The following is a 27,831-nucleotide window of genomic DNA, read 5'->3' on the forward strand; positions in this document are numbered from 1 at the left end:
TCTTTCATCACAGAATTGAGCAGGAAGAGTGGAGGAAACTGCAAGTGCAGCTTTAGGTTTGCTCCTTTTGTTCCCGCGCTGCCGCGACAGTTGGGGATCAGAAGTGACAACAGCACCTTCTCCATGGCGCTGTCGCTTGAAGATTTTAATAACGCCGCAGCCAGGTGTGTGTGTTCTAGATTTCTGCCAGGTTCGATCTCAGTTTGAGCATCCCCAAACCCACCTTTCCAAAGGAGCATCTGCTCTCGCTGTGCCCTGCGCGGAGGAGGACGCCGCAGGAAGAACCAGGTCTTTATTTCAAGTCTTTAAACAGCCCGTGCGTTCCTTTTAATATCATTATTTTTCCCACGTACAATTTACGGTTGCATTTATTAACTGCATTTGTAACTGAGCTCCTCCAGGAGCGTCTTGTACAGCAATATGACCGTATTCGTTGGTCAAATCTAATTTCCGCATCCCTGATGAAAAATGTCCACCGATTCCTAATAGCAAATTAAGCATCTAATTGTGGTTCAAACTAAAGTCACCTTCCTTTTCTTCAACGTGCTGCTTAGTTTCAAAGGCATTTAATTTATCCAAATTGAATAACTGTGTAAAAATAAAAAAAGCAAATTCACATTAGCTTTATTTTGTGTTTTCCGATCTTAATGCCTTGGATGGAATTTGGATCAATGGAAATATCTTTATAATATTATTTGCTGAAGATAGTTGGGGGTCAGGTGGGGATTCCCATGACATCAAACCACAATACAGCGAAACCTTTTGAAGTTTAGTTTTAAATTATTCTAATGCTAGGCTGAATAAAATTATGTCGGAAGATCACTGTGAGCAAAACAATTGGGCTTGAACAGCAAAATAAAGATGTTTGTATTTTCTTTATTCTTTGCTTTTCCGAATGCTGGCCCTGCAACCCCTTGGTGGGCTCTGCACTGTCCTTGCAGAGCGGTTTTGCCACCCGAGTGTTTGTCTCTGTGAGTATCAGTGCTTTACACAGATAACTTCGTTAATGCGAATAAACACCCTGTAATGTCTTATATATTTGCTGCTCTTTTCCTGCCGTGCAGTGACCCGCGGGTGTGACGGGGAAGTGGTGCCCGGTTCAAGCGGTGGCAGCGTTTGGTGGGACAGAGGAGGTTCCTCCAGAGCGTTTCTCAAGGGACCTCTTGCACAGTCTATTTCTAAATCAGCATTCCTGAACACGCACGGAAAGAGTTAAATCCAGTTGTTTCATGTCCTTGATTATGTAAAATATTTCTGTTATCTTACCGTCCTCTGGAAAGAATTTGGACTCGGGTCAGGTCCAGGTGTTTGGAGATGGGTGAGGCTCGTGGAGCTGCCTTGCTCACAGCAGGAAGATGTGTTAATGTGGTTATACTCAGCTACTATTTTTGCCTCGGTTTTCTATGGTTATTTCTCCCATCTCTCAAGCCCCTAAAACTCAAGGCAGGGAAGAATGAAGTCCCTCCTCTTTGTAGGAGATCAAGTTCATGACCAGCTGAGAAACCTGAATGTGCACATGTCCATGAGCACCTGATGGCATCAGAGGGCTGTAGTGACAGGATAAGGGACAATGGCTTTAAACTGAAAGAGGACAGGTTTAGATTAGGTATTAGGAATAAATTCCTCACCCTGAGGGTGGTGAGACACTGGCCCAGGTTGCCCAGAGAGGTGGTGGATGCCCCATCCCTGGAGACATCCCAGGCCAGGCTGGACGGGGCTCTGAGCAACCTGAGCTGGTGAAGATGTCCCTGCTCATGGCAGGGGTGGCACTGGATGAGCTTTGAAGGTCCCTTCCAACCCAAACCGGTCTGTGATTTATAGCACATCCCTTGGCAGTCTGTCTGAGCTGAGGTGCTGTTAGTCCTTGCTCAGATGGACCCGCGGTGGCTGGGACCAGCTTCACCTGGGAATATCAACACTCACAGGCAACACCTTCAACTCCAGCTGGCCCTCTGGGCCGCCTTTTTTCTACCCTGCAATGCTGTAATGTGATAAAATTCAAAAAAGGGTCTAAATATTTTTTTTAAAAAATTGCTGAGTTTTCAGACCCTTTTCATTACCTTCCCAAGCCTTCAGAGAAATGTCAGATCTACTGTTTGTGTTATGGAGATAAAAATACATGCAAACCCATCAATGCGCATACACCGTGCCACACATGCATAATGTAACTTTACATATATTAAGGCTTAGAAAACCACTTCTCTATTGTAGAGACTGTGTGATCTATCAGGTTTTCAGGTGTGTTTTTGTTTGCTGTGCCTGGTGAAGCGGTAATTGTGAGCTTGGCAGGCTGATTCACAGTCCACACGCGTTCAACCTGAACAACCTCCGGTGCTGCTGGGACCGGCCGTATCCCAGCCAGCTGAGTGAGTATGTTCAAAATAAATACAATAATAATGATACGACGAGGCTGCTCTTGCCCCCAATAAATACATTAAATCTTATTTTTTAATTTCCCTTTTCTTTCGAGCTTCGTCACTGATTTCCACGCTGAGGTTTTTCCTTAGCCCTGCTGAGGATGCTCATGGGAGATGACACTTCACCATCTCTTCTCAGAATTCCGCTATAAATAGGTTATTTTCCAAGTGAACTGGGATAAGGAAACTGGGCAAGAATCAACAAGTGAGTAAATGTCAAAATATTTACTTGTATTGTTTGAATTATAAACTTTGCTTTTATGTTATTGTTGTCAGGGTGTAATTGTGCTATTAAAACACTTGGTGTTTATGACTGTTGTCAGAAGAACAAACAGTGTGTTGAGTCCCTCCTTCCTTCCTTCCCTCCATTACCTGGATCCGAGCCATCAGGCAAATAAATAAATGGTTGAGATGCTTAAAAAGGAGGAAGAAATTCCGATTTTGCTGATGTTTATTTGTTCATTGACATTTACCTGTAGAGGAAAAGTTCCTGTTGGAAGTGGGATAAAGGGGAGCGACCTTTTGTGCTGGAAACAAGTCACGGTTCACAACTCAGAGCTTGAAAACCTTGTTGTATTTACCCTTTGATGTTTGTGGGTGGGTATTTTGTTGGTTGGTTTGTTTGTGGTGGTGGTTGTTTTGTGTTTTTTAGGGTTTTTTTTGCAGTTTTTTGATTAGGCCACCCCCACCAAGCTTTCATTACTGTATTTTACAGCCCTAACGCTTGTGACTGGGACCTGGGATGCTGGTGATGCTCTTGTCCCCCATGGGCACCACGCAGCTCTGGATCAGGGGTGCAATGAGAAGACCAGCGTGATCGCAGTAGGTCCCTGGCTGCACGGTCTGCGCCATCCGCTTGATGTAAGTTATTGAAGTTTGGGGAAAAATGTGAACTTAGAATTTATCTACACGTTGTCCATTCAGCCAGGCTGGACAGGGCTCTGAGCAACCTGATCTGGGTGAAGATGTCCCTGCTCATGGCACTGGATGAGCTTTGAAGGTCCTTTCCAACCCAAATCATTCTATGATTCTGAGGCATCTGTGTGGGACTGGCTGATACGATATGGAGTTTGGGGCAGACCTGTGTCCTCTCCAGTGGCAGCAGAGGCTCAGGCAGGGTGTGCTGGGGCATGGAACATCTCAAAATACACATGAGCAAAGGAATTGGGTTGCTCTGACCGCAGTCAGCTCACTGCAGAAGAAATGCTGAAACACTTTTAACAACAGACTTAATTTTGCTTTAGCCTCTCCGGTCAGCTCTCCCTCCCCTGCAAACAGGGAAAGCAAATGCGAATACAGGAGCTGGGGAAGCCAAGGAGCCTGCTCAGGGCTCCAATTTGCCACTTACTGCTCCTTAAAAACCCCTACTCTGATTAATTTGATAAAATATCCCCATTTTGGGACAGACATTGATTTCTGAACCCTTGGCTTACTTTTTGGGCAACTCCTGAGTGTGAAACCAGCAACGCCGTGGAAGAGCAGTGACCGACTGACTGTGACCACCTCTCCCGAGCCGGGGGTGCCCCGGGGCCACCAGTTTCAGAGCCACTTCCACAGGGACCAGGACATCGCACAACCGCGTGTGCCCAGCGCCAGGGCCACCGCTCGCCCTTTGGGGACTGCGCTGCTGGAAGCCCATGTCTGCTCTACCAGCAACAGATACCGACGTTCCTGGCCGCAGTGTCACTGTCCAGGTGAGCTGGTTGTCCCCCTTGCTGGGCCAGTATCCAATTTTAAAAATGATATATCTAACATATACGCACAGATCTCTCCCTCTCATATATCTGTTCACTGTAAGCTAAAAGTCAGAGGTTCTCTCCTGGCAAGCAAAACTTGAATGCATCAGTAGGGCTCTCATAACCCCCCTGAAGAGAGGTTTGGTGTCTCCATTATAATAATCCCGTAAGTGGTTATTAAATTGCTGGAAGTTTCATTCCTGTGACGGAAATGAAGCCCAAGGAGTGAGAGGCATCTCAGAGGCAGGTTTGGCTTTTCTTATCCCTGCTCTGAGCAGCTCCTCAGGCGGTGATGGGGCTCTGGTTCTGCTCGGGCTCGTGGCAGCCTGCTTGGGGAGCATCAGTTTGCTGCTCTCTGGGAGTTAAGCTGGGCTGCTGCAGGCAGACATGGGCTCCTCATCCCCTCCTGCCGCAGCTTTTCTTTTCCAGTGGACAGATGGACGCAACAAACTCTCGGACAAACTCTCCCTTTCTTATTGTAACGCCCGAGAGGTGTAATTATGGTTTATTATTCAGGTTGGTCCCAGATCCCACGCCCTGTGAAACAAGGGGTTTATTACTAGCTGTGAGTCTCACCCAAGGTAAAATCAAACCAGCGTTTGGTTTCGGAGGAAGCGCGGCTGTTCCCTCCGCTCTCAGGGTTTATTATAGGATGTCGAAGGAATTGCTGTGCTGGGCACACAGGGCCCATTTCCTGGGCTTGAGCACTCTGGAAAACTCCTGCCGTAAATAAAAATTAAACACAATCAGGCAAACTAAATCCGTTTAGAAGGCAGGAAATGTTCCACGGTAATGAAGTTTGTGTCATGAAGCCTGAAGACGCTGTTGATCCTCAACCGTTGTGCTTTCTTGTAGATTGGAAATAGAAATGTGCCGACAACTGTTTCCTAATAGATGTTTAAATGTGAAGAAATGATCTCCCTCCTGCCATCAGAACTTGTACAAATGCTCTTTTCCTTCTGGGATCATTCCACCCTCTGAGCATCAGTACAGTGGGTGGTTATCTTTGTTAATTAGAGTACGAACAGCTCATCGCACACGTGAGTCTGCTGGTTTTTCAGTGCTCCCGAAGCGGGGGGGGGAGAGGAAGGTGATTCCGGATTAGTGCCCAAGCCTGGGAACCGGAAGGTCAAGGTTCTATCTCTGCTCCTTTTTTCTTGGCTTACCATCCCTGCCCTGCTTTCTGAGCTGGGAAACGCAGCGCTTGCCCTTCCTCGCACGGATGGATAAGCAGGCAGAGAATAGATTAAAAAAAATTACACAGTTTTCTGATGCTTAAAATAACAAAAACCCAAAGAATAGAGAACTGCTGTTGAAGTTATGGGAAAAAAATACATCATGAATGTTTGATGGTGAATTTGACCTCCCCAAACCTCTGAGGAAATGAGTGATCCTGGTGGTGATGTCTGAGGCTGATTCAGAGAGGGAAGTGACTTACAAGGGAGGCCAGGTCAGCGATAAGAGCAGAGAGCTGTGCCAGCTGCTGTTGGCACCCGTGTGTGCCAGGCCCAGCAAGACCTGGGACTCTGAGCCGTGGGACAGCTTGGTGTGGCTCTCCAGGCTCATGGAGGATGCAGCTGCCCTGAGCTCTGTGAGGCTGCAGGGCCAATCCTGGGATGTGGCTCAAGGAGATGAGACCTGCCCTTGAGTCTGTGTGAGGATGTGAAGGGAGCGCGGTGGCACTGGGAGCTGGATCTGTGCACAATTTGCAGAGCTTGGATGTAGTTTTGTGCATCAGCAAGAGCTGACAGTGTGCAGTGCAGCCCTGGATCAAATCATATCCTGGGCTGCATCACAAGGAGCGTGGGCAGCAGGTCAGGGAGGTGATTCTGCCCCTCTGCTCTGCTCTGGTGAGACCCCACCTGCAGTGCTGGTCCAGCTCCGGGTCCTCAGCACAGGACAGACGTGGACCTGCTGGAGAGGGGCCAGAGGAGCCACAGAAATGACTGAGGCTGGAACAGCTCTGCTGGGAGGACAGGCTGAGAGAGTTGGGGTGTTCAGCTGGAGAAGAGAAGCTCCAGGGAGAACTTATTGTGGCCTTTCAGTGCTTAAAAGGGGCTGACAAGGAAGATGGGGACAGGCTTTTTAGTAGTGCCTGTTGCCATTGAACAAGGGGTGTTGGTTTTAAACAAAACTAGGACAGATTCAGACCAGACAAAAGGAAGACATTTTTTACACTGAGGGTGGTAAAACCCTGGCCCAGGTTGCCCAGAGAGGTGGTGGATGCCCAATCCCTGGAGACATCCCAGGCCAGGCTGGACGGGGCTCTGAGCAACCTGATGTGGTGAAGATGTCCCTGCTCATGGCAGGGGTGGCACTGGATGAGCTTTGAAGGGCCCTTCCAACCAAACTGTTCCCTGATTCTCTGCTGTTCTGCAGTAACCACCAAGCTGCTCTCATCCCCAGGTCTGGCTGCTCTGTGTGTGGAGCAGCCCCTGCCCAGCCTGCTCCCATTCATCTCTCAGATGCTGTTTCAGTACCTCTGCTGAAATCTTCTGTTTGCAAACCAGGACAGCGAGCAGAAGGATGTCAGGGCTCCCCAGACAAAGCAGCAGGAGCTGACACACTTCTGTTCAATGAAAGGCTCGAGTAGTCCCACATCCCAACCCAACCTGCTCCAGGTTACTCAGCTCCACGCGGGGCTGTTACCTCACAAACAGGAATTACTGCAGATTTTTGCAATAGATAAGGTGCAGCAATCATTGCTTTCCACCCTCTGCAGTGTTTTGCTGCTGCAGCTGTGGCAGGGCTAGGAAGGGCTGGTTTGAGAGCAGGGGAGGTGACACCACTGAGGGACTGTTGGGGACACTGGGATGGGGACAGCAATTGTAAGTAAGGAAAATAAAGGCAACAGCTGTGCCAGACCTCAGGCAGCAGCTTGATGGCATAAGGACACAGAGGATGTTCATCTCACAGGCTTTGGAATTGGAGTTGTACCCCGATTTGATGGTTAAACAAAGTATTTTATATATTTTCTTTTAGATTTAAACCTTGAACATACACACTAGTTTTATCAAGTTATTTGATTGGGTAAGGGAATGATTAGGTTGTGGGGTTTTTTGGTTTTAATTATAGGAAAAAACCCCATAACCTACAAAACTTGTAACAGCTGCATTTCTTGGTGATACAGAGACCCCCATGGTCCAAGGATAAGAGCACCTCAACAGCTTTGGGGAACCTCTCAGAATTAATTTGTGATTCTTATGCCCCTGTAAAACTTTAATTAAAGCAAAGCCTCACCCCTAGAAGAGAAACTGAAGCTGAGTTGCTGCTTCAAGCCTCCCAGCTGCTTTCTCTGGTTTCTTCTCAGGCCTGTTCAGTTTAATCCTGAAGTTACTGACGGCTCTTCTGGTTTTCTTTATTTTGCTGATTGCAAGGAGACTCGGCGAAAGAATCTGAAGGCTGAGAAGAGCCGTATTAACAAAAATAATCTTTCCTTGATGATCCCTTGAGGTAAGAACACATCTGCCCAGGGATGCACCCATGACTTGTGAAGGAAGGCATTTCCTCCCCTGGGAGGAGAAAGCCCCGTTCTGAGAAGAGAAAGAAGACCAAACAAACACAAACCACGCAAGAGAAGGGTGTGTTCCCTTGGAAGGGTTTGTCTCCATCCAGCCTAAGGACCCTCCTTACCTCAGGGGAAAAGATTTCATAGTTTGGGAGTCAACGCCAGGATGAATCCTCCTCTGCCTTTGCCTGACGTGAGGCAGGGATTATCTGAAACCAGGACCCTGTGCAGGTGAGGGTTGTGTGCAAGAGGTGATGAATTAAACACTTCCTCCCATCTGAGATCCACATCTAAGGAAACATCCATATCTTAGATAATATCTGTCTTAAAATCGCCTTGCTAAACTCAATTCCTAGTGCCAGTACACAAGCTTGTGCTGGCAGAGGTTGGTCTGGTGCATTAACAGGAGTAAGGAAGGACAAAATCATGTATCTATGGCATGTAACTCGCTCCTGAGGTAGTGGCCAAGCAACGCTAAATGAACGAATAAGGGATTGGCAGAACTGTTGGGGCTGTTCCAGCAGGGATGTAAACTCACAGCATCTCAAAATATTAAAAGGAGGCTGGCAGGTGAAGCCAAGCCAAGGTGTTGTCAGATTCTCCGAGCCAAAGAAAGGCTGGGAGGTAACACAGAGAGGTAAATGTGTTTATACAAGGTAAATAGGCTTTCAAGCTCCTCCACTTGCTTCACATTCACCTGCCCATCTTTCAGTGCCAAACTATTAAAGACAAACAACTTGCTGAAGGTCCAAGTCATCAAGAACAAGTTCTCTGGAGCTGTGGGTGCTGTCAGGGTACAGAACAACCTGAAAACTGAACCATTGGGGCTGGGTGGTGTAGCTTCCATCCCACAGGCTCCCTGCACAGCCCGCTTTTGAGCTGCTCTGCCACAAAACTGCTGAACAACCATGCAGCCCAATAACCTGTTCTGTAATTTCTAATACACTTTTGTATGTTCAGTTACAAAAGAGGCTGAGTTCATTCAGGAGCATAAATTACAGTCACTCCGTGCCTCCAACAGGACTGAAAACCAGCCCCAACTGCTGAGCTAGAACTACCATCTTTAGCCCAACTTATTTTTTTGTGTTTATGAAACAAGCACAGAAAGAGTCAAAACATGAAAAGCTTATTCCCAAAGCTGCCACCACCTGAAAGGCTGACAGTAACCGGGGCGCTGCATGAGGTTTTACCCTACAGCAAAGGTGAGGTGCTGGAACTCGGTTGAGTTTCATTATAAATTGAGCCAAATTAAATCTGCTCCCACAGGTTCCAGGCTGGAGCTGGACACACGGAGGAGAGGCCACCTGTCCTGTCCTGGCTCAGACCTGCACCCAGGCCCCAAGGCAGCCCTGGAAAGCTCAGGGACAGGCTGAGCTTGGGAAATCAATTAAAATCGCAGCAACATACACACACAAAACAAGATACAAAAAATAGAGCTAAATTCCTATACAGGTTATTAGCAGCTAGACTCTTAACTTCATGTAGTACATGGCTTTACTTACTACAGTTTTAGGCACAGAGAAGGGTTTACCAACAGGATATTTGCTCTAATGAAGAGCCACAATTAATACCTCTTTCCAAGTCCTCCCTGGGCAGACCTGCTAGTCCTTTTTCAGAGAATCAGTTTGCTTGGAAAAGACACTTAAGATCATAGAGTCCAACCATAACCCAACTCTAGCACTAAACCATGTCCCTAAGAACCTCATCTATACATCTTAAACCCCTCCAGGGATGGTGACTCCACCACTGCCCTGGGCAGCCTGTTCCAATGCCTGACAACCCTTTCCTGATACTTAGACAAAAGCTCAACACCGCCTGTATTTCAGATACAGTAAGAAAACCCTCTCCCTTTTCAAAACAGTGCAATCATGTCAAGGGTTCCAGCTGCCCCCAGCACAACCTGGGGCAGCAACACCACAACCCAGCCTCCTGCTGCCTGCAGGAACCTGGGGCTGCAGCCCCCAGACTTAGTGCTGACCCTGGGGAGTCTGAGCAAAAAGCAGCCATGCTTGATAACCTGGTTCTTCTGAGGGTGTTGATGTCAATTTAATAATCGCACAACAGCAAAGGTTGTTAATTTTAACTCTAAAACATTCCTTACTTGAAGCAGGACAAGCCCCTGTACAAGATGCTTTAGCCACCATCTCAGCTGTGCAGCATTTCATTAAAAACCACAAAAAGAAAAGTTATTAAACCAATATCAGCCATTAAAAAAGGCAACTCCATCCTCCAAGGAAGACGCACGCTACTGGGTGACAAAGAACAAAATTCCGCCTCCCATCAGCCATCGTTTCCTTGGTTTTATCCCAGTTTAATAGATGATTCATCAGATTTGTGCAAGACAGTTAGCTCTAACACAAGGGGGAAAAGAATTAAAATCACAGCAACATATACACACAAAACAAGATACAAAAAATAGAGCTAAATTTATATACAGGTTATTAGCAGCTAGACTCTTAACTTCATGTAGTACATGGCTTTACTTACTATAGTTTTAGGCACAGAGAATGATTTACCAGCAGGATATTTGCTCTAATGAAGGGCCACAATTAATACCTCGTTCCAAGTCCTCCCTGGGCAGAAACTGGTTTATCTAATGAAGATTTAACTCTCACTTCCCACCAGTTGAGGACACAGCCCTGCACAAAGGATGAAAGAACACCATCCAGCTACTTCAGCATACTGCAGCTTTATGCTTTAGATATTATACATCTAATTATGATTTTGTTTTCACTAGAGTTATGTTACAGAGTTATTGAATAGTGTCAGGGTTGGGTTTTTTTTCCCCCATTTGCTTAGCATGGACCCTCAGCTGTAAACAACTCAAAAGAAGAGCTGGCAAGAAATGATTAGATGTGAAGATGGTTGCTCTGCACGCACTTCACATTCATCACAAAGAATTTGCCTTCACAGGATTTAAAAGCACGAAAGGTCATGAAACATCTAAATTTACCTAGCAGGTTATGTCAATAAATTATGATGCATCACCCACACGCTGGACTCCACTCAGGGCTGCACCAACACAGGTGCTTGGGTATATTTTGTGTTTCCTTGTCCCTCCAGTTTAGGACTGGACTCAGAGCCCAGCTAAATAAGCACTTGCAGCATCAAGCAGCCGTTTTTGTTTGAGCAGCACTTCTGTTTGATTATGCTTGCCTAAGTGCCACGTGTTTTAATTACTGGTTGCTTATGTATAGCGTGGCTGTCACAGCGAGCAACACGATCCTTTGCCCAGTGAAAAGGCTGAAAAGAAAAACTACATAACAGAACCAGACAGATACCGTAGCAATGCAATTAAAAATTTAAGCAGCAAGCAGACAATTAAAAACAAAACTTTAACTTATGAGGCGGGTTGAAAAATGACGCGAAGATTTCTCCTTCGCAACGGCTTCATTTCCAAGTACAGCTCAGCAAGTTTGAAATACTTTATCACAAGAAGGACAAGCTTGTTTATCACAGTTATGTCAGAGCTGGGAGCTGAAGGGTGTGTTGGTTTCTACTGTAGCCACTCCCCTCCTCTTCTCCAAGGTTTATTACTCAGCTCTCAGGAAAAAGAGGGGGTTGCTTAAGGCTTTGGAAAGTGCCGAGAATAAGTGAGTTTTTCCCTTTAGAAAACAAAACAGAGAACTCTTAAACATGCAGGAAAAACAGTGAGAAATTTAGAGGGACTGGAGTTTGGCATTTCATTTTAAAATGGCTTTTCTGGGTATTTTCGGGTATACAAAAAAAGGGAGTTTTAACATAGAAGAGCAGCTTTGCCATGTAAAAAAAAAAAAAAAGAGTCACAACACCACAAATATATTTTGGGGGCATCTTTAAAAGCACATTCGTTGAACAAAGGCAAAATACACCAACTCAGACCATTCCGGAGCAGTGCGCTCTTGCATCCAGCGCTCTCCTGTAACTCCACTTAGCCTACAAGAAGTTTGGCTGTAACTTGTGTTATGCATTGGCAGGGCAGAATCAAATAAGGCTGTGAACAGAGGATTTAGAGCTGTCAAACTACAGGAAGATCCAATGACAGTTTTTAGAAGTAACAGAACTTAAAATTCCTCAGTGTAGTACAGCTACAGTTCAAAAAGTAACAGTTTCTTCACAGGAGCCCTAACATAAAAGACTTTTGACATAAGGTTCTTATATTTGGTACAAACTTAACTTGTTCCTATGGCTTCTCTGCTGTAGGATCGTCGGAACAGTTGGGGTCACAGATTGCCAAGGAGACTCTTTGGCTGTCAGTGCGAGAACCGGGTGCGTGTCCTTGAGGCTTCTCTGGTGCCTCTCACCGGACACGTTGTTGCTGGAGCGTGACTGAGAAGCAGGTGGCTGGGGAGAAGAGGCGAGACTTGCAGTGAAGCAGCAGAGCGATGCGGTCACCCCCCCAAAACCTGGGCCGCTCTGTTGAGGAGAAAATCAGAGCAGAAACCACCCTCTGTGCAGTGTTGAGTCGAGTGAGGACAGAGCAGGGGAGCAGAGGACTCCGCCGCTGGTGGGGAACAAAGCAGAGCTGGGTAATACAGACAAAAAGTCACAGAAGTGCATCACGCAGGTCAGAAATTTCAGTTTTTGACATTATCGCAAGCTCCCACAAACAGATATACACGTGAGCAAGACAAACAGAGCTCTCTTTTTGGCTTCAGAAAGAGCAAAAGGAAGGTTCACCATTCAGTTTGCTATGTACAACAATACTGCACTGTTCACTTCATTAATGAGATGCTGTCTGCTACAGTCCAGCACAACTTAAATAAAACTCCTCTTGGTCACAAAGAGCAACAGGTGAGTGTGTCTGTAGGAGGGAGAGCCAAACCCCACTGCTGCGTGACGGTGCGTGGTGCCAGCCCTGGGACAGACACCAGCACTCATTCCACAGCATCCAGTACCACCTGAGCTTCCCCGAAGCAGAAAGCTTTCATCTTCCAATCTATTTAATCCCATTCCTGTTGGGACTATTGGAGCACAAAGCCACGCGCTGTGACCTCCCCCCCACTGCCAAAACGTCCCCATCCAAATCACGCCGTCTCTTTCAGCAGTCCCAGCTTCCGAAGCGCCTCTCTCCGAGCTTCTTCTGTTGAGCCGCGGCCAGAAAACTTGACCGTTATCCCTTGGGATCGGAATCCGGGAGGTCTGGGCAGCGAACCGGATCTCCTCCTCATGTCTGGGTTTAGACCGGCTGGTTTATAGTCATTAGAAGTTTTTGCCGCATTCTGCTGGGTGCTGCTGACCTTGTTAGCAGCAAGAGCTACCTCTGGTTTGATTGTAACAGTTTTGCCCATGGGAAGGAAAGGGCTGGGCTCGCTTTTTAGAATCTCGTGGATGTTCTGATAGCCATTGGGAACAGCATCCACCTGTTTGGGCTGCACATCCAGCTGCTGAGCGCCTGGGGCACGGTCCACTTGGTCCTGCGCTGGCTTTCCCTTCACTAGGCCAAGTTTTGTCAGGGCCTCATACCGTGTTTGCTCAGAGGAGAGATCCCTTAAGGAAGAACTTCTGTTACGTGACAAGAAATCATTTTTCTGCAGCTTCTCCTCCAGTTCAGGTGCCAGAAAAGCTCCCCCGTTGATGTTGGCCAGCACCTGAGCTCTGCGCTCCTGGACATTCACTGCTGCTTTTGAAATAGTTTCATTGAATTCTTTGCCACTGACATTTGTTATGTTGATGTTGCTGGGGAACCGGTGCAGTTTGGGTGCAGGTGCGGGAGGGTGTTTCGGAGCCACAGAATAATCACCGTTGGCCACGGGCGTTTTCTTCCTGTCCGAATTCCCTTCCTTGAGGGCGCCGGGGAAGCGCACCCTGCTCTCCGTCATCTTCTGGGCCACGATGAGCGGGGTGGGGATAGAACGGAGCAATTTCGGATGCTGAACTGGAGGAGGGGGCGGAGGAGGAAGAGGAAGCGTCTCGGACACAGCTGGTGGTACAGGGGGATGTGGAGGAAGGTTGACAGGTACAGCTGGCTCGGGGCTCTCGGTTCTCTGGGTAGCATCGGACACTTGAAAGACAAAGCAGCAATAATGTTATTAAGTCTTCACACAGAGCAGACTCCAAGGCTTTCTTTCACCCAGGATCAGCCAGCACCAGTCCTTCCCCCCACCCCAACCTTCCTAACTCAAACTCAGCCCACATTGCCAGAAGAAAATACAACTGAACTCCTAGAAATAGCATCTTGTAGGTGATGCTGTAGTTTGACTCACCATATTTACAATGTATTCACTAGAAGCCCTCTTTTTGCCATTCATTCACAATCTGTGTGTTAGCTTTACCGTATTGCAATGGCTGCTTTTTCTGCAAGAGTTTTTCAATTCTTATTTTTTTATTATAACAGCCAGGAGAGGAGACGTTACATCCCACTGAATATACCAGCTGATAAATCCATTCTCCAAAAAACTGAGACAAACTCTACAGGGTAAAGAACACACACCATACATTATCTTGTCACAAACCTATTGATCATAGAATCATTTTGGTTGGAAAAGACCCTCAAGATCAAGTCCAACCACAACCTAACTCTAGCACTAAACCATGTCCCTGAGAGCCTCATCTACATGTTTTTTAAACCCCTCCAGGGATGGTGACTCCACCACTGCTCTGGGCAGCCTGTTCCAATGCCTGACAGCCCTTTCCAAGGAGAAATGTTTCCTAATATCCAATCTGAACCGTGTCCCTTTCAGTCCCACGCAAAGTGACACTACAAACATTCTGCTATCTTAAACCTCTCATATAAAGTCTGAAGAGGTCTTATGAAGAAGTAGAGCGTGAACGTGTTGATGAGCACTGCTCTGCTTTGCTGTGATGATTCTGCATTAACGCTCCGTTCTGTTCCAGCTCAGTCACCAGGTAGGGGACCGAGAGAGCAGTTCAACAACAATCATATGCATGACTTCCACACGGAAAGAAAGTTAGTTAAGAAATCCCAAGTCAAAAATCACAGCCCTTAAGGCTCCTGATGTGTAACGGATTCATCTTGAGGAATAAAGAAGGTACAGAATTTCTTAAGCTGTTTCTGTTGAGAACTGGAGTACGTCAGGGCCAAAGGGAAATCCTGTTACCTGGTTCAGCGTCTCTGCTGGGAGGCCCTTCGTGGTCACTGCTCTCGGGCGTTGTCTGCACCAAGTCGATGATATCTTCGGTCTCTGAGTGACTGGACACGTTTTCTTCTGTTGACCTTGGAGACTGACAGTGGATGCCACTGTCACGCAGGACTGGCTCCTCCAAGTCATCTTCTAAGGCATCGATGGTTTCCTCAAAGAACATGAGAACATCCTGCTCTTCGTGAGTTAAGTGTTTCAGACTCTCATCATCCTATGGGGGAGGAAAAGAAAAATATCAGAAAGATTTATGCCCCAGAGGTGGGTACAGGTAAGTACAGTGATAGGAAACACAGCCCCACTTTTAAAAGACAGGATAAAACAGGCAGCAGTCACATCAGAAGCATTTCCCATTTGCTGTTTCACCTCTTCCCAAAGAGCATTCAGACACTGAAATGAAACAGGAAGAAAAAAAAAATGTAAAAAGAAACAAAAAGAAGAAAATTCAGGAGTCCACAGTACATCAGTTTTGACTGAAGAACAGCAACTAGTATTTCATCCTTTTAGGTACCCAACTTCAGATCAGACGACAAGTGTCCATTTGAGTGGACAGAAGACATTGCTAAAAAAATAATAAAAGTGGACTAAAATAATGAAAACAATAAACAGCAAAAAACCCTCCACACCTGTGTCTTTACAAGGGTGAAGAGAACTTCTTCAGGCTCCACACTGGAAGAAGCTGTTTGAATTTCTGTGTGGGTTGAGCAGAGCAGCAACGGGTGCATTCAAAACAGTCCAACAAATGGGTCTGTTCCCTTTTTGCTCCAGACCCAAGTGAGACTTGGCTTCTAAAAGCAGAGGTGAAGCCAAAATCTGGATAACTTGGAGATTGTGGCGGTAGAGCCAGAGTTATGTGGTAGATTACAAAAAAGTAATAATAAGGAGGGAGAGGGTTTCTGAATATTTTTACCTTTGAGTTACAGAAAGGAAAAATTTTGGATAAATATGAAGATGTGTTTCTTAGCAGTAAAGTGCCTTGGGCTATTTTCTCCAGCAGGAAGTAATCCTGTAGACCACAGAAGTGATAAATAATCACTTGGATTACCCAGCCTTCATTTTCTATGAGTCACTGCTCTTGAATGAACACAATACCCCTATGAGAAGCGAGGCAGCGATGCACAAACTCTGTTCCCTCCACCTACACCCTGGGAAACACTCACTTTTCCAGAAGCTTGGAGATGACAAAGAATGATTAGGAAAAGCACTACATTGAGACAATGGATACAGGAAAGGCATTTCCCAAGAGAGCTGTGCGAGTTCTGGAATGTAACGAAGTATTGTTGAAAAGTAAGTGACGTTTTCCCTTTTCTGGATTGGATTTCTTTCCCACCGTGCATATACTGGAAATTCTGCCATCAGTAACTGAACACGAAGGCCTGAGCAAAGCAATACAAGACTGTTTCCTTTCTTTCCTCTGTTTTTCACTTCTCCAAGGATATCTTCTCTGTGACAACCAATGACAGGACAAGGGGTAATGGGTACAAACTGGAACACAAGAGGTTCCACTTAAATTTGAGAAGAAACTTCTTCTCAGCTGAGGTGCCAGAGCCTGGCCCAGGCTGCCCAGGGGGGTTGTGGAGTCTCCTTCTCTGCAGACATTCAAACCCACCTGGACACCTCCCTGTGTAACCTCAGCTGGGTGTTCCTGCTCCGGCAGGGGGATTGGACTGGATGAGCTTTCCAGGTCCCTTCCAAACCCTGACATTCTGTGATTCTGTGATCTGCTTGTGCATGCAGGTAACAAAGCTACTTCTCAATGGTGGATTGGGGGATGCAGGTAAATCCATGAAGGTACACAGTGCAAATATCCAGGAGGTAGACATGTTCTCGCTAGGGCAGCACAACTCGCTTCAAACTCACCATGCCTGTTCAGATCATCTTACATTAGACTAGGATAGAATAAACCTGTGTGCAGCTCTACCTGTTAACTCAGCTCCCTGTGCAAATAAAGCTTTTATCCCCATCCCGGCATTAAAAGTCAGAACAATGCACCTCTGTAGAAAAGTAATGCCTATAGTTTAAGAACTATTAAGTGCTGCATTGTACCAGGTGGCAGTTAGTCTCTAAGCACTCAAAGCACTACAGATGAGAAAATAAATGCTTTAGGGCTCTTAGTTGCCTTCTCCTGAGTGGCCAATAGAAGGTTTTCCCTGTAAATAAATGAACAGAATACTTAAGACAGACATGCAGCCGTTCAGCCCTTCTGGGCTCAGACACTCCAGGATGGGATCGCTTATCTGTGGCTGCAATGATGTGAACACAGCGGGCTGCAGCCACAGCTGGCACAGTGTTCTGCTAAAACACACGACTGGCGTCTTGCAGGGAAATAAAGCTGGTTTCCACAAGAGGTTCATTTTACAACTACATTTCTAGAGATTCCAATTTATTGTTATCAGGGTGAACGCAGGGTGAGACTCTTGCAGAGGTACCTGTAACTTGGCTGTCTGTCCATCCCCGTTGTGCTGTCAGAACAACTTACTCCAGCCTGCAGCAAAACTGCTACCAAAGCTGAAGTTTGGCTGCCATTCGCACTTGCCTATTTAAAGCGCTGACTTCAAAGGCTGACGTATTCCACAGCACCCACCGCATGGCAGAGTTCACTTCTCAAAGGCCAAGGAAAGTTTTACAGCTGCACTTGAAAAGTGAGAGACAGACAAGCCTTTTTCTTTTTTCCCTTAATGGATGTTGCAATCTCCTTCCTTCCCCACCCAAATACTCATACAGCTGCTATGTCTGGTAGGCGAGAGAATGACAGGAAAGGAGCCCTTGTTGGGTAGGTCCCGGCTGGAGCTGAACAGGACTCCAAGAAGCTTTTGTAGCCTGTAAGCTCATTGCAGGAGCCAGACTTCCGCAGGCAGAGGGAAAAAAAGGGGTTGCGTTTAAGAGTTCCATGGTGGCAGCAGATCGAGAGTGTGGTACAGCGCAGAAATCAGTGCACTGCACTTTGTTCATTTAAGAACAACCTGCTCTGTCATGGGCTTAACTCATTTGATCAAATGCTGAGCAAAACAGCATGTGAACTGAAGCAAAAGGCTTCCAGAAGCCCTTCCTTTTATCTGCTTCTGTGATGCAAGACCAAGCACTTGTCCATGCCTGTAAGATTTGCAGGGGGACTGGTTGGCAGAGCTCTGCCTGACTGACCATCCCTCATGGATCTTGCTGAAATGAGCAGTTTCCCTTTAGCGGGGGGGGAAATCAAAAAATGACTGCTGCCACTTTGCAAATACATTCATATTAATGCCATACCTAGATTTGAAAGGCCAACCTCAGCTGGCACTTTCACAAAATCACAGGATGGCTGGGGTTGGAAGGGACCTCTGGAAATCATCCAGTCCAACCCACCTACTAAAGCAGGTTCACCAGAGCAGATCACACAGGAAGGTGTCCAGGTGGGTTTGAATGTTTCCAGAGAAGGAGACTCCACAACCTCTCTGGGCAGCCTGGTCCAGGGCTCTAGCACCTCAAAGTAAAGAAGTTTCTCCTCATATTCAGATAGAACCTCCTGTGCTTCAGTCTGTGCCCACTGCCCCTCATCCTGTCATTGGGCACCACTGAGAGTCTGGTCCATCCTCTTGACACCCACCCTTGAGATATTTATAAACATTGATGAGATCCCCTCTCAGCTTCCCTTCTCCAGCTGAACAGCCTGAGCTCTCTGTCTCTTCCCTCATGCAGTTTTCCTTCAAGATGACCAAGTCACATTTCCTCAGGAAAAAAAACCACAAATAAACAAAACCCCAGCATCTCTAAAGAACAGGAGAACAGGCAGCATTATGGCAGGTGACCATCCTGAGATGCGAGGCATCCAGCCTGGCTAGGAACTCCCTGAGGCGAGGCGTGTTTCAGTTGGAGAGACAAGGAAATAATCCCATTTTAGACACACAAGCACTGTGAAAATAAACCTACTCAAGTTGGTCAAACTAAAGGAGCTCAGAGATGTAAAGTAAGCAGTGACTTGCTTTACCCACCGGTCTGAGAACAGAGGTGTATTATCTAATGCCCACTTATATTACTTACGTTATAGTAAAGCTTTCAGACAGATGGGAGGAATGTTCTTGTACTCAGCCGGTGCCAGATTTAACTAAGGTTACCAAGTCGATTTGTAATTAGTCCATTTCCCACATGTTCCAAGTACTGGAACAGTTCATATTCTTTCTGGTTTTCCAGGTCTCCTTTCTCCTTGAATCTGAGTTTTTAGGAGTCCAAGCAGAATCTTTTCAGCTACACAAATTACTCCCCTCGTACTTTCCACCAGCTCCCTACTCTTAGTACACATATACCTAACACTACCAACTTTAAAGCTACTGTCAAAAGGCAGCCTGGATTTGAAACTTGAAAATCATGTCTTAGCTGAAGATTAAGGAGACTGCTTGGACAGAAAAATTCGGGATGCAAACAGCTGAAATAGCTGAGTATGCTCAGCTGGCATTAATATTTTAGATCCCTGTGCAGCCAAACATTTCCTGCTTATACAAAAAAAAAAGAGACTTATGATGGTCTTTGGTGTAAAAGAATAAAAAACAAAAAAGAAGGGAAAAGGGAACAGAAAAGAATAATATAATCTGTTTCATAGAAGAGATCCCTTTCCCACCTAACAAAGCAGTGGCTTAATATCAGAGGCCCACAATTTTTCACGTGCATCTGAAGAAATCCTTAAAATCACATCCAGATCTAGAATCCTGAGACCAGCCCAGCTTTAACAGGAACAGAACAGCATGGGAAATCCCAAGACATCCACAATGGTTAAAAACATTCTTCTGAAAACTGCTTGAGAATCAAATGGTACTACCCACATTCAATTAGCGAAATACCTGGAGAACAGTGGATTCAATTGATACATCAATCCCTTGACAGTGCCAAAGAATTAAAAAGCACAGCACCCTGGGAGAGAAGTGACCGGATGCTTCTCAAAAAAAGCATGAAGGGAGCAAATATTCTAATATGTAGGAAAAGAGACACATGTAGCACTACTTAGGCCTCAGCCTGCTAATAATGAGGCAGGTTGTCCCAGTTGTAAAAGGAAAGGAGCGGGTTAAAGCGAGCCCTGCACGCAGGAACAGTGTCAGAACAGGTACAAAAGCTGCAGCACAGAAGAAAAAGGGCTTTTGATTATATTTACAGAAAAGGGAAACAGAATGGATCATACCAGTGTGTCACTTAAATTGGAAGCGAGTGAATTAGAACAAGAACTACCATAGAGGATCAGACCAAGAAGTCCATTTAGCTCAGCAGCTGACCTTCAACCCCCTATAATGCACAGGACAGGGGAGCAGGGCTGGGGGAAGAGCGTTGCTGGAAATTGGATGGATTTATATTCTTCTTCCTGACATCCATTTTCCAGCAATACATGGCTTAAGGACTTCCCAGTTGCATCTGCATCTGTGTACTTAATAATCCTTAATGAGCTTTATTAGCATGAATTAATCTCATTGTTTAAGCCCATTTAAACAGCTGGCACTCGCAGCATTCTGTGGCAACGAGCTCCATAGTTTAATTGCGTGCTGGGTCAAAAAGTACTTCCTTTACAACCCGCTACCTGATGGTTTTGATAATGCCATTTCATTTGGTGAAGAAGACTGTAATATTGAATGTTGTCGTCTTCAGTTTATTAACATAATTGTACCTGTGTGCTTCATAATAGTTAGGAAAGCGCATCATCATTAGGTCAGAAGCAAAGAAATAAATGATCTAGAAGTATTTAAAAATAAACTAAATGAACTAAAGTAATAAAGTTATTAAATTACTCCCAACCTACTTTTAAAGAAAGCTAAATCAATGCAAAAAATCTCCTTAAACTCTAAAGATATCTCTTTGGATATCAAAGTCAGGCTGATTGAGGAAAAACCGGGAGACATTTCAAGCAAAAGCCACTAAACGCTGTGTTTACAAAACTTAATTATTTCCCAGCAACCTCATTTCTCACAAGAGGGTGACTGGCTTGACCAACAGGCACAATCATGAGATGTAATAAGCCTTGAAGGCTTTAGAACATGAATATTCATTACATGAATATGGCAACTATGCCTGGATAAGTCACTGCATGATATGTATAGAACTGGGAGGTGGGGGAGAGATGTATTTTTGAGAAGCAGCATAATGTATCATAAATTGAATAATGAAACAAGGCAAGTCCCAAAGAGATTTATCCCTACATCTCTGTTATCTGATACTTCACTAACGACAGCAGACAATTAACTTAGTATCTGTTGATGCTCTTAATGCTGGCAGATGTTGCTGTAAGAACAAGGTGGGCGAGAATAAAACCTTTGTGAACTGTATAAGCGTGCTGGTAGTGCTCAAGACGAAATTCAGTTGAACACATGACTATAAGGTGATGAACAACGGCTAAGCATCAATACAAGACAAAGATGCACAGGTCAGTTTAAATGCTGTAGAGAAGAAAGCGAGCGCTGTTCAGGTATGCAAGTGTCATTCTGGGATATATTAACCAGGGTGATGAAATAACAGCACATCCTCATTTGGAACATGGAGTTCAGATTCAGTCGCTGTACTTTGGAAAGGATGCGACCGAGCTGGCCAAGGTCCAGAAGAAAGCAAGGAGGGCTGAGAGTTTATCTGCACAGGAAGGCTGGAGCACAGTATGTTTTAAAACAGGGAAGAACAGGTGGTACACAGACACAGCCCTGTATGTATTTTTATATATAAAACACTGACCTCTATGTGCACCGAAGAACAGTTAAAATTGGCTTTCACGTTCCACAAACTCTAATCCAAGCATTCCTTGAAGAAGGAAGTAGTGCAGTACAAACAAACGGCTTTGGAAGTTCAGGAATGTCTATCAAGGAGGGTTACAGAGAAAAGCTGCCGACCTGCTGGAATAACCTTTATTTACCAGATCCTGCTTGGAAGCAAAATGATGCAGCTTGTAGATCCTAAAGGCAATTTGTGTCCTATGCACATTCTCACAGGACATTGTACAGCAAGGCCAGTCCTTGCTAGTGTTGGGCTCTTTGCCTTAGTTCTGTAGCCATGATCCAAAGCAAGCAGAACTCAAGCCCCTCATCCTCTCTACTCCTTGTCCTGCTGGTAGCAACAATGACTTGTATTTCCCAAAGGCATACTGCTTCCAAGTCACCCTAAATCAGTTTAAAGTGGATGAAGCACAGCACAGCTCTCTCTGCACCCTGTAAGGAATGGCTTCCACCTGCCCAAAGACAGCTGTACCCATAGAAGACATCAAACAGTCACAAAAATTCTTCTCATTTTTTGGGGTATTGTTATTTGGCAAAGTACTTGGACATGGTGAAAGATGCTGCAGTACAGTAAAGCCTGCAGGGTATCAGTATCAAGGTGGGGGGAAAACAAACACGAATTTTATGAAAGGAAACTTTCTTAGGACTTTCCCTTGAATGTACCTGAAGTGCAGCTCAGTATCACAAAACACCGCACACTGAATTGTGAGGAAAAAAAAGTGGCAGTGGGCTAACAGACACACAATGTATCCTTTTCCACTAATTCTGAAAACCACGCTGTGCCAGGTCCTCTTCAGAGAGGCAAAGAGATATGATACACTTAAAAAAAAAAAGTCTGTTGCATTCATCCATACTGATCCAAAAAGGATAAAGGCCACAGCAACTAACTTTTAGACTCTAAGAGACACCATTACTACAAAATAACCAGGTGAACTCCAAGTTAAATGGCTGAGTCGGTGAAATAAGATACTGAGTCAGCTCGGACTACTCACAACATGCTTGTTCTTTTTGTCTCTGTAACCAATGTCCAGAATGTCACCTGTACCATACAAGGTGTTTGGTAGTAACAAACCATCTTCAGTGACTGGGTATCAAGTCTTGTTAGAGCCAGAGGAAGTTTGCTTGAAGAAATAACACACAGAATAAGCACGACATCTTTTTAGAATCATGGCCATCTGCCAATTTAAGCCATTTGATGAGGGACCGAAAGAAATAGTCACTTGATCGAATTCTGGAGGTCACCACTGCCCCAAAAAGAGTGGTGATAAACTGGCATTAACTGGAAATCTGTCAGAGACAAAGGCAAAAATAAGTCAAAACAACCTACAGCACAATCCACTGAGAGTAACACAAACTCACTGTCCCTCAAACCTGTCACTCAGTAAGATGTGTTCAGATACAGAATGTTTAATACTGAAGTTGCATCAGATCCAAGGCACCGACACAGCTCGTTACCAGTGCAGTTCCATGTGGCACAGCTCACTTAAGGTACAACCAGCACCTTCTGGCATGATTTTCATGGGTGATATATTGTCCTAGCATGTTATTCACACCTAGAAACTAAAGCAGTTACTCATAGCTGAGAATAGCTACACAGTACAATTACCAGAGTGAAGCACTGAAAAAGAAGGATTGGTCTTAAGTCGGTCTGTGCCTATTCAGTCAATGGAACAAGACAAATTGCTTCCAAAAAAAAAAAAAAAAAAGCCAAGACCTAGTTTTATCTGTGAATTAAGTGTCCTTAAGTTGCTGCAACCATATTTCACTGCAAGTTAATTCTTACACCACATATCAGGGAGTGTCACTCAGGAATGGGTTTGGGAGGCAGAACAGGGAGCTCTTGTTTAGCCTCTGCCTTGGGTGGTGTGATTGATTCCATGAAGCCAGAAAACCATCTTCATTAAAAAGAAATAAGAATATATGTGTAAATTTATATCCTCATATATATAAGAACTTTTAAGATTATAAGATACAGAGAAAAGCTGGGGGAAAGAAACAGTTTTAGGTGATGGTGTGAGAGGAAAATATCAAGGCAAACATTCCTCTCACGTAAACGTAGGCTCTTGTCTTCAGCTGCTGTGATAGGTTTGGCAGCACAAATTCAGACCTTAACATCTATCATTTATATGGATAATTGTACTGCAATCAAGACAGGACCTTGCTTTCCATTAAAAATAATATATATAATATATAAATATATTGCCTTTAAGCACTGCAGCTGACAAAGTTTAACTAAAAGCACCACCATGTAGGTAAGAAGCAGCTGAGAAACCTGGCAAAATTCAACTGACCTGACTGGTGAGAATCACACGCCAGATTTTAAGACCTTTCTGGCACGTGGTAATTCACGTCCATCTCCTCGTCATCCCCAACCCGACAACCAGTTCCACAGCAAGCAGTGCCAGCGCAGACACGGTGTGTGAGAACAGCCGACAGGCAAACCGGCGCTGCGCAGCCAGCGTGGGCTAAAGCCGGTCCACGTGTTTGTCTCTATTATCACATCCCCAGGTTTGTCTGAACCCCACAGATGCAACACAAAGGTTATATTTAGTGACTAATGCAGTTTGACACCAAGAAGCTTATGAGCCTCTTCTTATTGTAATCAAGTAGGAGGAAACCTGCAGCAGCACAAGGCCTGTCATAAAAAACCCTGCGATGCTTTTTTCCTTTGCAAGTCCATTAAAAAAAACCCTCAAAGTCAACCCCGACCTCCCTTGTTTGTTGTGCCTCTAGGTGAACAGACCAGAATGACAAATGAAGAGCCACGTAAATCTGTAGTTGCTTCTGTTTCAGAGCTAAGAAGGTCTGGTGTGCCTAAAAAAAAACCCTGACCCTTTCTCAGAATTAGTCTAATAAGAAATTACTTGTCTACACTAAGTTCTGTCCCCTCCCGCTCATTAGGCCATCAAAAGTTCAGCATCTTCTGAATCTTTCTAGCAAAACTACTGAAACAAGTAGGTAAGGTCTCCAGGAGCATGTTCCAGCAACTACCTTTTCCTCTTCCTAATCCTCTGATGCTTACTGGACTGTAAAGATCACTCTTAATACACAGTCAGGTAAGGATATAGAAAAGGAATATTTGAAGAATACTGCACTTTATCCTGAGGATTTCTAAAGCCTGAACAGATAAAAGGTATCAGGCTGTAGAGCAATTTGGCTTTCTTATATCAGATCACAAAAAGGAAAGATCTGAGCAGCACTGAAGACTTGAGTCCTATTTACTCAATTACAATCACCAGAATTTCCTTCATATTCAAACTCAGGAAATTAAATTATGCCTTTATTGAAAAGAGTTTCCATTCCCCAACCCGTTATTCCACACATGCTATTTGTCAGCCTATGGGACATGCCGCCTCCTGTAGTGCTGGAAGAACAGTCATGGAAGGGGATCTGTGGCACCAGAACTGAACTTGTCACTTCATGCTTCACGTTCTTCAGGCACAGACTCAAAACAAGCAAACTAAAAGCTTCAGGAGCTTTTGCTGATGCACAGGTCTGATGGGAACTGCCAAAACCTGCGGCCAGCTTTTACTCCATCTATAAATTACAGCATTACAGAGTCGGAAGGGATTCCAATTCTAGCTGATGCATCATCATATGGTAAGATCTAGTTAGACTAAGGGAACTCATGTCATTTTCTGATACAGCAGACTCAGGATGAGTCTGTACAAACACTGATTTATACATAGCCTTGTTATTCAACACTGATTTTTTCAAATGATCAGTCTCACGCCTGCTACTGCAGCTAAGAATAAAGCCCATGGAAACATGATTGGCCACTAGTTTGATGACCTGGAAAACTGGAGTCAGAGTAATGCATAAAATTAACTTGTAATTCTTTAACAAAGTGCAAGTCCCACTGTAATTCTCCAAGATCCAGTCAGTTTTCATATAATAACATACTTCAAATACCTGAGTCCAAACAGTGTACTTGGCTACTCTCTTGACCTCTCTCGTCCTGACCCTTCATGCCTTTGTTGTAGAGCAGATCAGAAACAGTTAAGGGACTAAATTCAGTAATACTTGTTTTGTGTGTTAACTAGCAACACAAGCTGCATTAAGGATACAGCAGTATAGTAAACTGAGTTGTATTTTCACTAGAAACAAACAAGAAGGAGTAGAATTACCTCAGCTGCCAAAAAGCTCACGAAGCAGCACAAGAACAGAGTGTTTCTGAGGTGTATAGATAAATACAGGTATCAAGTTGCCAACTTATTTTCATCACTTATTCTTCCACAGCAAACTACTTCACTACAAGGAAGCCAGCAGGGAGGGCAGAGGGAAAGATATGGAAAGCCTAATTCCATGTTTCAGGCAAGGCAGAGATTTAGATTCCCATTTAGGGAATTTATGTTTACCAGAGAGCTCTTTGCTCAATTAAAAATGGATGCTTTTCAAATGGTTGTGATGATTAAAAAACACATGCAAGGAACCATACCTGCTTTCTAGGCTCAGCCTGTCACAGTACAAACAGTGCTGTTGACTTCATTGCCTGAATCATCCTGCTAATTGGAAAAATGCAGAAGTGCATCCTACTCCCTCAGTTACTCACGTACTATTTAAATGGCCACACACTCATCCTTCACTACCATGAAGACAGCTTTGTTTATGATGACGTATTTGTTACTCACCTAATTACATGAAGGTGGAATAAGCTGGAGACCTTCAGTAGTGTCAACAAAGAGCTTAAGCAAGAAACAGCATATAGAGCCAGCACTACCCTTAAGTTCCTTCCCAAGCTACTTAAGAAAGCAAGGGCAGGGATTTGCAAACTGTGCACCACATGAAGGGTTGCACCAGCATAACGTGTGCTCCTCACCACTGTTTCTGGTTCTCTGGGAGGAACAGCCAGAGAGGAGCAATTTCCAATCTCTCAGGGACAACCAGACCAGAAAAACAAGCTGCCCTACCAAATCAAAGTAGTTATATCTGGCCTTTCAGCCAAGACCACAAGCAACCATTTATGACTAGAAATTGCAAAATAAAAAAAAAAACAACACTTAATGAAAAAAATATTCCTGTGATGTGAACAAAGCTCATTAAGCATAAGGCTCATTAAACACTTACCAAGGCAGGATTTCTGCACTTAGCTTGGCTGCCGTGATTCTCCACACTGCCGCCCATCTCCGTGCTCCCACCTGCGTGCTTTAGAGATATTTCAGATGCCATTTCAGAGGAATCCAAGAGGATATTTCTAGGCATCACACTCTCCTGACTTATCGATCCCGATGCAGTGTAGAGTGTCACCAGCGTATTACGTAGGGCTGCTAACTTTATTCATTTCTGAAAACAGAGAACAAGGTGTTACATTTAAATGTTTTTTAAAATACCTGGGAAAAAAAAAATGGAAAACTAATAGTAAAAAAAGATCCCACACGAGTTACTGAAGGGCGTATCTATATTGCTCTAGAACACGTCTGCCACCTGTGGGCACCTTTTCAAAAAATTGGTCGTATTCTAAATGGTGACTTTAAAAATCCAACATAGCAAGGTTGTATGTTGTATGTTTGCAAACCAGATGTTTAGAGTTACAAGCATGGACCCTGCATACATACCTGTCCTACAGATTGATTGTTTTCCATTATGACACATAATTAACAGTAATAAAACCCCATCAGCTGAGATACCAACTGACCCAGTTCAAATATCTTCATCTTTTATTAGCTTTTAGACAAAAACTCTATTTATCAGATCATGTCAGGGAAACAGAAACCAGTTTATTTCCTAACACTGTTGTAGCTAACTCCTGTGTTACTGAAGCTGCTCTATGTTAACTTCTTCTGGTGAAAGATGCATTAACAAAACTTAGCGCCATTTCTGTACCATCTCATTACATAGCAAAATTGCATTTTAAAGCTTACAGAGCTTTTATTTCACTCAGCCATGAAGAAACAGTGCTTGTACATTTGGAAGACACTTACTGGAACAGACATTTGCTCCAGTAAGCGCTGGTGCATAAGCCCCCATTTTTTTTTAAGCCACCCTAGTGCTCGGTTCAGCAATACCTTTCTGAATTGTCATCATCTCCCAAAACACACTGGCAAAAGTTCTTCCTTCATTCTCAAAGTATCACAAAGATAAAAGTCATCCTTGTGTACAAACAGCACAAATAGGGGTGAGTAAAAAAGTAGAACCTAGCTCATTTCTTTCTCTAGTAAGTTAAAATATTCTTTGCAAAAAGAAATTGTCTTGTTCTTTAACAGTCCATCTATTCACCCTGCCTGTGACTGGGAAGCAGGACTGACAAATTCCTCAAAAACAGCTGGTTCTGAGGTACCACGTTAAATGCAACCAGCTGGGAACCGGACACCACTACCCTGACACTGTACACATGAAATGAGATGGTCCTGCTTCCCGAGAGCTTCTCCCTTTATTACG

General features: G+C 44.6%; 1 protein-coding gene across 1 annotated transcript; it reads right to left on the reverse strand.

Moving 5' to 3' along the window:
• Window positions 1–9,951: 9,951 nt before the first annotated feature.
• On the reverse strand, window positions 9,952–26,752 carry PROSER2 (proline and serine rich 2). The gene is made up of 3 exons (XM_065862073.2): window positions 26,521–26,752; window positions 14,702–14,954; window positions 9,952–13,644 (listed from the first exon to the last, which is right to left on the reverse strand). The coding sequence occupies exons 1-3, from the start codon at window positions 26,653–26,655 to the stop codon at window positions 12,668–12,670; spliced, it is 1,365 nt and encodes a 454-aa protein (XP_065718145.1). The 5' UTR covers window positions 26,656–26,752; the 3' UTR covers window positions 9,952–12,667.
• Between the last annotated feature and the right edge of the window lie 1,079 nt (window positions 26,753–27,831).

The sequence above is a fragment of the Patagioenas fasciata genome, chromosome 1 (assembly GCF_037038585.1).
Source record: "Patagioenas fasciata isolate bPatFas1 chromosome 1, bPatFas1.hap1, whole genome shotgun sequence".
Lineage (NCBI taxonomy): Eukaryota > Metazoa > Chordata > Aves > Columbiformes > Columbidae > Patagioenas > Patagioenas fasciata.